This window comes from Ciona intestinalis, chromosome 8, assembly GCF_000224145.3.
Source record: "Ciona intestinalis chromosome 8, KH, whole genome shotgun sequence".
NCBI classification, from domain to species: Eukaryota; Metazoa; Chordata; class Ascidiacea; order Phlebobranchia; family Cionidae; genus Ciona; species Ciona intestinalis.
This window is the reverse complement of record NC_020173.2, coordinates 4990479-5003608: the sequence shown is the minus strand read 5'-3', so window position 1 is coordinate 5003608 and position 13130 is coordinate 4990479. Positions and strand designations below refer to the sequence as shown.

Genomic DNA, 13130 nt, shown 5'->3' with positions numbered 1-13130 from the left:
TATTCGAAACACTTGCGTGTCCATACCCCTAATACAACGTTATATGTTGTACTTGCATGATCCGTCGGCGAATTGGAATCGAGTTCAAGAACATTCGGTTTCGTTCATCTCCATAAAACAAATACCTGATTTTCCAACACAGAGAGGAAAATCATTTTAGAAGTACATGTTACAACACATCAGACACACTTAATTTAATTACATTAAATGTAAATATGTATTTATGTAGGTAGTGATAACAATATTATATCCTTATATTTATCTGTACATCAGATGTTCATAAATTCTACCCCGAAAACGTTTTCCTAAATATTGTATGGTGGCAGCAGAGCTAATTCAATGGCGTCCATAGAAACACTTGCTTTTCATAACACAAACTGCATCAGAGTGAAATGACCGATTGCTTATAAACTGGTTGCAAAGTTTGTATATTTGAACGCCGTTACAAAGTTAATATCAGTTAATCGACGCTATTGGTAACAATATTAATACCTGCAGCATTGCAACAGAAATAGCGCAATGAAAGCAGCTCAAAACGGAAAGTTGATGTCAGTTGGTTCGTCGAGCTCACGCAGTCAAGTGAGCAAGTTGACGAGTATAACGGGTGATAAACTGGAAACAAAACTATCAGTGAAAGACCTGGAAGAATTAAAAGTTGCATTTATGGTGATTTTTTTTATTTTTTAACTCCATATAGCTCTTAAAGGCTTCAATTTTTCTCTCACGCGAGGATAAAGCAAGTTACATTCATTTATTCATTCTAAATTAAAGCATTTATTTTCTCAACATAAAGTTTTGCATTGTATATGGTGAATTTAGAGTGTTATAACTCTTGCATAGTATATGGTAAATTTAAAAATTATAAAAAACTCTTTGCTCTATTGTGAACTTCACCACTATTTTGCAGTAATTTGTCCCGCGCTGTAAGTTGGCATGAGGTATATAAAACAGAACACCCGTGTTATAACCACTGTTGTTTTTCGGCCACTTGAGGATAAAGCAAGTTACATTTATTCATTAAATTTCATTCCTATGTTAATTTTAGCCAGATTCTGATTACAATGGATTTCCACGAAGACTTGATCGTAAACAATTTTCTGATGAATTGTCGGAAATTATTAAGAAGGGAACAAAGGAAGAGTGAGTGATTAACAAAACGAATAAGATAATTATAGATAGCGTAGGTCATTTCGAAGATATATTAAACTAAGTTCTATTCAAGATTTATTAATATTTTCAAAAACATACTTGCACTGTATATGATAAATAGAAGCTGTTTTTTCATGGCTTTTAGTCACAAAGACTTTTCTGTTGTGTTTTTAGGTACATGGAGCTGTTTGATAAGATTGATATCACAAAGCAAGGAACTGTGGACTGGGACATGTTCGTTCAGTTTATGTTGCTTGAGTTTTATGAGAAGGATGAAAAAGTGAAAACCACCCAGGTGACACAAATGCTATTTCTATCCTTATGCAAACAATTTGGTATTTTTCTTAAAATTTAGTATGTTTGTAATATTTTTATTTTAATTTAGCGCCTTTGTATGTTGTTTGATAGTCCTGTTTTTAACCAAACAAAGAGTTTATATATATATATATATATTTAACTAAGTTAAAATTAAAGTAATGTGACTGTTGTGAACAATTTATAGCATTTTAACATGTAATAAAATGTTATGTTTTATAAGATTTTTACATTATGTCTCCCGCAGGTCCCACAATGGAAAGAGTTAAAGATGATTGTGAGCCCACACAAGGATTGTATTCAACGTATTGAACTTGTGAAAGCAACAAATAAATATCTAAGCATTAGTAAGGAAGGCTGTATTGTCTTCTGGGACCAACATGTCAAAATGCAAAGATCTATTAAACTGTCATGGGACTCAATTAAAGCTAGGTATGATTTCCAATGTAAAGTAGAGGATAGGGATATTGGCTAAACAACTATTTTCAAACAGTTTTTTTTAAATGAACTAAATTTTTTTTTAGTTTTTTTAATGAATTTTTTTAGTAAGTTTTAGATGTGATTCTATAGGGTAATATTCAATGCAAGCACATCAAGATTTTTAGAATTTAGACCTAATTTGGTATATTATTCTATTATGGGTATTGGATATATGCGGCCACAATGGTAGCAGCTACGGGCCTTGAACCTATTACCTCTGGGTTAGAGGTAGACGCGCTAACCACTTCGCCCGACTAAAAAATAGTATGATGGGTTTGTACTAAAACTAGAAATATTGATTTTAATGTTATTTTTATGGCAGAGATTTGTGGGTAACAGACTTTGTTCTTCTTCCAAACGTGAACAAGATTGCCGTTTCATTCACAAGCAAAGAGATTGCATTTTATGATCTCAGCTCAAAAGTGGATTTTAACTGCCAATACAAATTACAGGTACATTGTTTTCTAACTTAAGTTGGACCTATTTCATATAGATCTAAAATATTAATAATAACTTTTATGTGTCTCTTCAATTATGGTAGCAAAGATTTAGAAATATTTTAAACGAAAATACAGGATATAGCCACAAAACAACAGTTGTTAAATCACGCTTACAGTTAAAACATATGTACATTAAAGTAATACCTTGGTCTTTAAATAAACTTATGTCTTTTTAAAGCAATATGCCGCAATATTTTTTATTTTAATATTAATTTACTTTTGCGTAAAAGCATTAAAAACTAGATAGTTTTCCCCCAAACTGGTTAATATTTTTGTCTTTACCTGTTCATACCAGATAAAAAATCCGCTGCTGAAATGTAACTTTTTAAACATTTTCATATGATAACTTTATGAATATTATGATAATACCTGCTTCCCATGATAACAGGAACTCACCCACACACCACTATGCATGGATTATTGGACAAACCCAGATGATTCAAATGAATCTATCTTGGTGTTTGGAGACATTGGTGGGAAAGTGACAGCCATGTGTTTCTCCTCAGCACAGATTGCTTTGTTTGATAGGTAAGTCGAGAAAATTAAGTTTATTTAACACTTTTACTCAAGTAACTTTTTTTAGTTTTTAACGGATTTTTTGTTTTCAATAATTTGATCGCTAATGTGTTTTTAGTTAAGAAATAAAAAAAGTATATGTTTATTTATTTATTTTATCATTAAATATAGCAAAGACAATTAAATAAGCTTACAGATAAAAACAAATTTACATTTAATTGGAAGAAAATAGGAATGGTCGCTACATCTAGCTGTCAAGCAAGCAATTTATATTTAATTATTATCAAGTACATTCTCTTACAGGCCTTCCCAAGGTTCTGATGGCAACCAGAACAACAACACAACTGTGTCTGTTAAAATGAAGGATTTGATTCGAGATAATTCAAAACATACCAACTGCAGAGTTGTGTATCACTCTGCACATGTCGGCTGGGTGAGACAAGGTAAAAAAAATATAAAATTTTTGTCTAATTCTAGAAATGTTTGTTAATCAGGACAGCAAATTTTTCTATATCAGACTACCAGTTTATTTTAGTGACCGATTTAGTTTACCAAATTTTGCATCCATCTCATAATATAAAGCATATTATATTCTGTTGTGCCAGCCTTTTTATTTTCCGCACTTGTTTGAGTTTATGTGTTTGGTTTGTTGTGTCATAATTGATAATGTCGTAGCGGATGACAGGCGAAAAGTTATTATATTAAAATACCCGTTTTTAACCAGAAGAACTATTTACTTGATCAAGAATGTTGTTTTACTTTTTATTTTTCTTGTTATCCTGAATTATTATAATGTAAGCAAGTTAAAAATACTTGACTAGTATAAATTAATTAATATATTAAACTGTATTAATTAAAATCCTTTTAAGCAGCTGGATACAGTTGGTAAGTTCCATCTTTTTATTGTGTGTACTCGTAGAAAAAAACAGAATTGCCGGTTACGCAACTCTGAGTTTTCTACACTGCAGTAATAACAAACATTACAACCAATAATGCAAAATAAGTTTCACAGGATTAGGGATTTACCTATCACTACCCCCCTGCATTTATAAAAGTGTAATGCCTGTACACATAGGCACCTAACATAGGTATGCAAGATGTGCGTATATACCCTGAAAATAAATCAGTGTACACATGAGTACCCTGATAGGGCATGAACAATTTATTAAATACATGTTTTAAAATTAACACTACACAATAGTGATGGTACAATGATCATTCTATTTCTCAAATAAAAGCGAATAATGTCACCAGAAAAAAAGGTTCCTGTGTTCGCCGACATTTTTTTAAAACTTATGGATACCTTACCTTGACTTTTCAAAAGTTAGGTCCCTATGCCTATATGCTCCACTTAGTCACAAGCTAACCCCAGCCTTACAAAAGAGTATTTTTATCCCAACCATAGTAAAATACGCTGAACATCTGGAATGCTTCATAAGTTGTTCTACTGGCACACAGAACTCAGTAGTGATTGGTTTTGTGGAGAAAGCAAGCACAATTATGCGAACCACTTCATTCAGATATTATCACGGTGTTCATTGCTTTGACTACCATCAACAAATGAATTTAATTGGTAAGTTTTTACTTTGATATAAAAATTTTTTTTTCAAATTGCATTTTTGTTAAATAATTAAACTCTGGACCAAAAGCTTTTCAAATGTATTTAGTTAAAATATGAAAAAAAAGCTAAAGTATTTTTTACTCTTTTTTCAATAGCACTTTGTAGAAAAATAGTTTTTTAAAAACGGTTTTGTTACAATATTGGTTATTACATATGTATTTGGGGTAATAGGTCAAATCTGGCCTAAATCCCAGGTCTCAAGGATCTCACCCATACAAAATACAATACCCATGTATTTTATACATTTGACAGCCTTGACCAATTATACAGTTAAAAGAATATTGTAATAACTCTTGTTTTCTTCCACAACACACTTGTTTATGTATTTGCTTCTTTTCAGCTACTGGTAGTGTCAACCACCAGGTGTGTTTGTGGAATCCTTATGTGATCTCAAAACCAGTAGGAATCCTAACGGGACACATGGCAGCTGTCATACAAGTGATTGTTAATGTCAACAAGTCCCAACTTATGAGTTTCTCCAAAGATAAGGTAAGAAGATATGATATACTATGTTCTTAGGGGTCTTCGAATAATAAATACTTTGTTAATGCAATTCTGTGTTGTTTAACTTGCTTCATACTGTTCTGTTTTATACACCCCATGCCAGCTTACGAATTACCACGTATGTTACTTTGTGGGTGATTATTTTTCTTGGATTTTTCTTTAATATTTTAATCATAACATTTATTGAACAGGTTTTAAGAATCTGGGACATTCAGCAACAGATTTGTCTACAAAGGTTGGCTGGGATGTTTCCTAAAGGTCCCGAGGTTCAAACAAGGCTATATTTTGATGAAGTTAGAAACAGGTGAAAGTTATATAAGATAAAATCAAGTTATTCTTTACGTACTACCACGATGACCCTTTTATGTATATAAGGCATGTGTCGGGTCCAATTACCTGGTTGGGTGAATTATAATTTCCCTCATCTCTAAAGGTGGCTGTATACAGTATTTGGAATTCGTCCGTTTTGTCTGTTTTGTCCGGATTTTGCTGCCGCATGCGGAACTCGGTAATGGGTTTGCATCTGACTTCGCAAGCAAATTTGCATGCCGGATGCTATGTACGGCCACCTTAATGTATACTATGGGTATATGGGGGGATACTGGGAGTATATAAGTTTTTTTGGACAATATTCATGGTCAAAACATCCAATGAAAATATACAGGTTGATTTAAAAAAACCCTTTTTGTATTGGGATTGTTTTTTACCAAAATTGATAGTTAACTTCAAGCCTGTTTTCAAAATTATTGGTTATTTTAAATTTTATGTATACCATGTGTCAGGTATTGGTTGGATTGAACTATCACAGAATATTTAATAATTACAAACACACATATTTTAAGTTATACTAACATAACTACAAACAGGTTATTTGTGACTTTCAACTACTTGTTGACATTATTGGAAATGAAAATTGAAATTCGGGATCGAGTTATGAGCCACGAACGCCCAGTTACATGCGCCATCTATAACTCACTTTATAATCAGGTATTGTATAGTAGAATGAGGAAGATGGGACACCTTTAGCACACAATATCCAAATATCCAGATCGTGTTTTATACAATATGGTCTATGGAACTCGTGAGGACATGGTTCTATAACTCTTTGAATGATCTTTGCCTACTACCAAATGGGACGAGAATATGGAATAAAAATGTGTCCCATTTTTTCCTCCACCCTATTAAAATAAGATATTAACAAATAAAGAAGCTTTCTGGTAAAAAAAATCCATTTTTTCCATTTTATACAAATGTTGTTTTGGTTAAGTAGGGATTTGTCAAAAACAAAAGAAAAGGTTGCAAAATTGAAAAAACAGGCATGAATTGAAAGGTTAAGAAAAGTAAAAAAAAACATGCATTTTCTTTTGCGATTACAGTTAAATATTAATAGGTAATCAGTGCGTGTCAAGCCGGTACTGTAACAGTTTGGATGATCGACAACGGGCAGAAGGTAAAGCAGTTTACCAACTGTCATGGTCAAGCTGAAATCACAACACTAGAACTTGACCACAGCAGAACAAGGCTGTTTACAGGTAAAAATCTTGTGTAAAACATAAAAAAGTATATGTTTAAATATAACCGTTAGGTATATATCTGAAATATAACTGTTTAAAAGTTATAAAAAAACATAGGATATAGCGACAAAACAACAGTTGTCTGTTTTGAGATGTAGATTATTTATTTACAGGTAGCACTGACGGAACGATTAAAGTTTGGGATTTCAACGGACATTGTCATCATAATTTAGCAGCAGGGCGTGACCAACCTGCAGATATTGCTCAGGTAAAACATTCTAAAATCCAACCCCATACTTCAATGCAATCAAAGGAATTAAAATTTGTTTCAATTTATAAACTATAAAGTGTAACCGCGGAAATTAACAAATAATTTTTTTAAGTATGTGTATATATAGATTTATTAAATTACATTTAAATTTTAAAACAACCAAGTACAGCAACAAATCTACTAAACAAATATTTTTGTGTAAAAATAGTTTATCTTTTTTTATTTATGTAAACTATGTAACCTTGACTGTTGAGTGCGTTTTTGCCCTCCCACTATCTCCTCTTTACACTTTCTCGCTTATTACGCTAAATTAACTTTTCCCCCCTTCCTGCTTTTCGCTTGCTTGTTACTGTTGCGTTTCATTCCCTGATGAAGTCTCATCATATGGCAGACGAAACGTTGGAAATACATTACTTTTTTATACCAGATGAGCCACTAATATGTTATTTACACTGAATATATGTAACCTCGATGTTTGGCAGATTGTGATGTTAAAGCGATCTATTGCAACAATTGGATGGGAGCCGTTTATCACTGTGTTCCGTCAAGGAGCTCTCACCCAGTTTTATGTTCATCCCGCCGATTGGAAAGGAGGAAAAGAACACCAGGATGATATATTAACTGCTGCGTATAACCCACCATCCATGCTGGCTACAGGTGTTGTTTTAAATACATGACAATTAGTTATATGTATATAGTAGGGTGGGGGGTGAGGACACCTTTAGCACATAATATCTAAAGATCCTGATTGTGTTTTAAACAATTAACAACGGTCTATGGTGGTCGTGACTTGTGAGGATGTGGATTTATTATTCTTTGAATGTTCTTTGTTAACTACCAAATTTGGCGAGAAAATCTAATGAAAGGTGTATATAAACAAATTTTTGAATGATTTTACATTAAAAGCATAATTGAATTCTCTGCAGCAATCCGATTACAAAAAATTATCAAATTATAATAAATATAAATATACCACAGGCAGTTATGATGGAGAAATAGTTATATGGAACGCCAACTCTGAAGGAGTTAGTAAGAAATTACAGCAGAGATCGCGACAAAAACTTGGTCGTCGTCCAATGACAACTGCGTCTACTTCTACCTTGGACGAAACTTCTTCTCTACGACCTATGACCACTGACAGTCAAGGTGGGAATAGAAGCACACAGTTATTGCCAGATTATAAAAGGATAATTTCATTTTAACAAAGGACATTCTAACTTTTTAAAATTTAAACTTCAAAAATGTTTTTACAGCAAGTGAGTTGGAATTTAGTTTCGTCATTTCTCGTCTCGTTTTTCTCAAACACCGGATGGCAGTGCGGGGAAACAGCCACACGGGGGCAGACTTGGTATCGTGTGGTGGTGGTGGTTGGGTGAGGTTTTGGGGGGTAAACAAGGGGAGTTTATTATCGGAATTTGTTGCCCACCATCACGCCGGTAACGTCATAGCAAACACGGATCCTGAAGACAAATATCTTATCACAGGTTGGATTTTTGTTTTATTTAACATGTATGTTAAATGGAATTGGCAATTTAAGTATCCTAACCGTGTTTTTAACAATTAACAACGGTCTATGGGAGTCCTAAGGATATAGTTTTACAATTCTTTGAATGTTCCTTGTTTACTACCAAATGGGACGAGAAAGTAGAATGAAAAGGTGTCTCATCTTTCTCTACCCTACTATGTATGCAAATATGCACATACAACACTACCAAATGAGACAAAAATAGAATAAAAAAGAGAATAAAAGTGTGTCTCATTCTCCCTTACCTTACTATATATGCAAATAAAACACAACGTGGCCAATATTTGAAATATTCTATATTACCAGCTGACAGTGATGGTGCAATGAAGGTTTGGAATATAGAGGAATATTTACTTCAAGAACCAACAGAGACAGTTTATTCCCCTCCACCTACCCTAGCAAGTTGGCAAGCACATTCTGACTGCATTACAAGGTTTATTTCAGTTATATTAGTTTTGATGTATTTTTGTGATAAATAATTTTAAAAAATTCTAAAATAGTTTATTTGTTTATGTTTTTTTATGTTGAGTTATCACTTCTGTGATGAAAGTTGAAATGCCAAAAAAGAAAACCAAGAATTTAGTTTATAATAATTCTGCAGCATATTTATAATAAAAACAAGAATTTAAATTCTCCAGCATTACAATTTGTTCACGGAACGATCGACTTCTGATCATCACGTCATCATCAGATTGCAGCGTTGCATTGTGGGATTTCCATGGTAACCGTATCGGAGAGTTTGGTCAAGAAAACCACTGGACGTTAAGCGCGTTTGATCCCACGTTGGCCGAGGAAGAAGAAGATGACGAGGCAAAAACTCAACCTGATGAGTCATTGTTTAAAGTAGGTTGGGCTAACATGCTAGTTCTAACAATATTAGCAAAATGTTTAGGAAGTTATATTTATTTAATTATTTCCACAGGAGTTTGACATGAGTGAGTTGGAGTTGGAGTCACGAGCGAGTACGGCACCTGACATGCGTGTGGTGTCATCTCACAGCTACGACCCCGATTTCCGTGCCAACACTTGGGGCAACACAGTGCTGGGTAAAGCTTACCAGGAAGGCAGGTTGAATAAACGGGAAAGGAAACAGCCGGGTGGGTTAAAAGACACACTGCCATATGTTATGTTAATGTGAGATTTCTGTACCAACTACGCCTAATATAACATAAATATAAAAAAAGAATATAACAGACAAATAAATATTAACATAACATAGAAATAAAAAATAAAAGTTATCACACAGAAAATTACATATGTGATAACTCGTATGCGAGCATGAGGTGTATGAAACAGAACTGTCGTTGCCAAACCACGCAAGAATAAATAAACTAAATGTTTTCATTTTCTTTATTAAATGTTTTCAATTATTCATAGGCAATTGCTGGTTTTAAAAACTTGAAAATTTGCATGTATGAGTGATACGACAATATTAATTTTTTAAATATTTATTGTAGGAACTGTTTAACTTATACTGTAATAATTATTTAAAATTTTTTTTTAGGAACTGTTCCTGGGTTCAAGGATTACATTGAAGAGTCGGCTGTTGGTCCGTACGGGATCCTGGGGTACCGGGATCTGGACTCGATGCCGGTGATGAGGAAGCCGGACTTCATGCTCCATCCTCACAAATATTTCGGTGAAAAGTCGGCGAAGGGGAAGAAGAAGACGGGAAGATCAGAAGAGCAGGAGGTGGATAGTGAGAAGCAACTTGGGATCAGGGAAGCAAGACAAAGTGAGAAGCATAGTTTGATGTATTTGTGACAGTTTTGTTTTGTGTGTATGATCTAAAGTTAGAACTGTGAAATTTATTTTTATTTAGTAAATGAATGCAACTATGTGTTCATACACTTTATACAAAATTTTACTGAATAAAATATTAATATGTGGGAAAAAGAGTAATATGTACGTTGTATGGTATTGTTATTGTTTATTCTGCTTAAATACAGGTTTGAAAGCAGCATTTGATGAACGGACTTTATTTCCAAAAGAATTGCTGGATTTTGAAGCCCAAATCCGCACTGAGCATGCGCAGAAGTTGAAGCATACTGCAAGAGATGTATTCCGCAAAGTAAGTTGTCCGTCGCCTTGGCAAAGTGGTTAGCGCGACTGCCTTGAACCCAGAGTTAATGGATTTAAAGCTTGTCGTTGCTATTATTGTGGGTGTATGTCCTTGGGCAAAACACTTAACCACAATTGCCTTAACCCAGTGGTTACTAAATGGTTGTTCAAAGTAATAGGTTACAAGGATAACAGGGTAAATACTTTGTATTCATCCATTCATTCATCAATAAGTTTACTAACAAACTGGGTTGGAATATTTACTAATAAAGTTGTTTGCAAATTAGGCCTCTATCTATGTAGTAAAAGAAATTACCCACATCTAATACCCATCCAGACGAAACCAGTCAGTATCCTTAAGTCGTTCGTCACCAGTGGCTCAAACGTCACACAAACTTCAACACCGGGTGGCACCACAGGGGTTGGGTCAAAAGTTGGAAGTCGAGTTGGTTCGAGCCAACATAGTCGTCATCCAAGCTATATAAGGCATAGGAGTTCTAACAATATGAACCAGCCAGTTGACACTTCAGCTGCGTGACAAGCCATATTATATTTGAAAAGTTTTAAAATTTTACAATTCTGTTTTCATTGAAAGTAACAAAATGGTGTATGACTGTATGATATGAGATTACACATTTTTTTCTGTAATGGAATCGCAAGATGCTATGTTCTTTAAAATGGTATTATTTTTAATAGTAAAGCGACCATATGATACAGTGTTAATTAATATTGTTGCATTTTAATATTTGTATAATCAATTCATTTTACATGCAGCCCACATTGGTGGACTATTCTATGTGGGTGAGATCCTGCAGTTTGCAATGGGTCCTAGGATTTAGACCAACAACATTGTTGGGCTAGCATAATACCTGTTTGTTTTTGTAAATCACTGAATTGGAGTATTGCTGTTACCCTGTCATGTCTAAGTATTTGATGGCTTGCATTGTTTTTATCAGTTTGTCTCTTAAACCAAACAACTATACACTGTTTTTTTTATTTAAGTGGGAATCAAATCTACCCAGCAAACAAAAAAAATGTATGCGAGACACTTAAAATGTCTGTAAGAGACGAAATATACAAAATATTTTACATCTGTTACAGAGATTAAATGTCTTTGATTTAATACCATATCATAAGAGAATTGAACTATATTTGACAAAAACTCATTGATGCCCCTGCTACACACAGTTTTTTTGTTTATTCCAGAAAAGTTTACATTTAATAAACAGTTTCTTACTTATGAGAAACCAAAACTTGGCAATAAAAAATACTAAATTCTGAATAATCTGTGTGTTCTACAGTTAAAATCTTTGTGCAACATAATAAACACACTAACAGTACAATACAATTACAGTGGAACTAACAAAAAGGGTAGCAAGACGTGTATATATATATATGTATATATATATTCACGGTTAAACTGGTTGTTAAAGCACAAATCGCAAAATAAATTGTGTTTAATACAGTTCACTATTTATACAGTGCTGGGTTATGAGTACCCTAGAATACATTGTGAACATTACAGTTTATTCAATTAAAGTATATTTAAAACTGTGTAAATTGAAAAATGTAATATAATACACAATAATAGTTCAGAAAATACAGCACTTAACAATAATCAATGTAGGAATATTACACCTGTAATATATTGGAGTATAATTTCTTTGGAAATACAGCATTTAATAGTTGTCAATATAAAAACCATACACTGGTATATATTATACTGACACTGTTGGGAAATACAGCACTTGATAATTGTCGATACAGGAAACTGTAGCGGCTGAGAGAGTTTAATATTATAGTTATCCAAATTTCACCTAATGTTATTTGAACATACATGTTACGCCAGTTGGCTGGCTGTTATCGTTTCACAACACGATGTATATACTTTATGCAAAATTTAAAAATAATTACCATAATATTAAGTCTGTGATCCAAGCGCAGTTCGCTAGAAAACATTACACCTGTTATATATTACACTAAAATTGTTGGAAAATACGCCACTTATAATTGTAAACAAATATAGCAATACAGCACTTATAATTGGAAACACAGGAAACATTACACCTGATCCCTTTTAACCTTGCTTCTCCTTGTAGCAAGGTTTCGTTGCCTTCTGTTCGATCTAGAATTATCATCATCTGAAGTGTTTGGTGATTGGTTTAATCTTGGAGGCAGAGGTCGTAGTGGGGATGCTGGCTTCTCGGAGGACTCTAATGGTTGTGATGGATAATTTTGAGAGCCTGGAGCTGTTACCATGGCAGAAGACGTTTCAGTATCTGTTGTTGTATCTGTATCAATTAATTTTTTTTCTAGGTTGGTATTTATGATTTTTTTATCAACATTTGTTGTAACTGGTTCTATTTTTTCAGAGTTTTCTTCCTCCTGTAGAGTATCAAGAGTTGGTTTAGCAAAGGGGAGTTGTGAAAGTTTATTGGCAGCCTTGTATATTCTTTGGTAACGAGTGTCTGCATCTGCATCATGTGGATCTTGTGAAACACGTCTGTTGTATAACTTCATGACTTCCTGAAACATATATTGGGCAAGTTATGTGAATGAATGAATGAATCTTAAGTTATCCTCGCGTTGCCGGAAAACGACAGTCGTTATCACACGGGTTTAACACCTTGTGCCAGCTTACGAGGTTACCATGTATGTTACTTTGTGGGTAATT

At 33.6% G+C, this 13130-nt stretch overlaps 2 protein-coding genes across 3 annotated transcripts in view; one reads left to right on the top strand and one right to left on the bottom strand.

Moving 5' to 3' along the window:
* The first annotated feature begins 373 nt into the window (after positions 1–373).
* Positions 374–11738, top strand: LOC100180609 (WD repeat-containing protein 49-like). The gene is made up of 22 exons (XM_018812902.2): positions 374–666; positions 1046–1140; positions 1324–1444; positions 1712–1896; positions 2267–2396; positions 2833–2972; positions 3264–3403; positions 4366–4533; positions 4922–5070; positions 5277–5389; positions 5952–6072; positions 6476–6617; positions 6773–6867; positions 7353–7527; positions 7849–8016; positions 8124–8354; positions 8702–8828; positions 9034–9238; positions 9318–9492; positions 9900–10130; positions 10345–10466; positions 10794–11738. Exons 1-22 carry the CDS (start codon positions 520–522, stop codon positions 10992–10994), a joined length of 3381 nt encoding a protein of 1126 aa, XP_018668447.1. The 5' UTR covers positions 374–519; the 3' UTR covers positions 10995–11738.
* Positions 11629–13130, bottom strand: part of LOC100182959 (anoctamin-7) — a 12513-nt gene continuing 11011 nt past the window's right edge. The window contains exon 21 of one of the 2 annotated variants that reach the window (XM_018812904.2): positions 11629–12982. In XM_018812904.2, the coding sequence (XP_018668449.1) occupies positions 12518–12982 (465 nt within the window). In that variant the 3' untranslated portion in view covers positions 11629–12517. The remainder of the gene's footprint in view (positions 12983–13130) is intronic. The other variant, XM_018812906.2, reaches the window with a different exon arrangement.

What these genes read in the sequence shown, in the direction of transcription:
- LOC100180609 (XM_018812902.2), top strand. Translation starts at nt 520, where the DNA reads ATGAAAGCAGCTCAAAACGGAAAGTTGATGTCAGTTGGTTCGTCGAGC. An exon ending in TGAGTTTCTCCAAAGATAAG is followed by an intron (nt 5,071 to 5,276) that starts GTAAGAAGATAT and finishes TTTATTGAACAG; the next exon opens with GTTTTAAGAATCTGGGACAT. An exon ending in CTGATGAGTCATTGTTTAAA is followed by an intron (nt 9,239 to 9,317) that starts GTAGGTTGGGCT and finishes TTATTTCCACAG; the next exon opens with GAGTTTGACATGAGTGAGTT.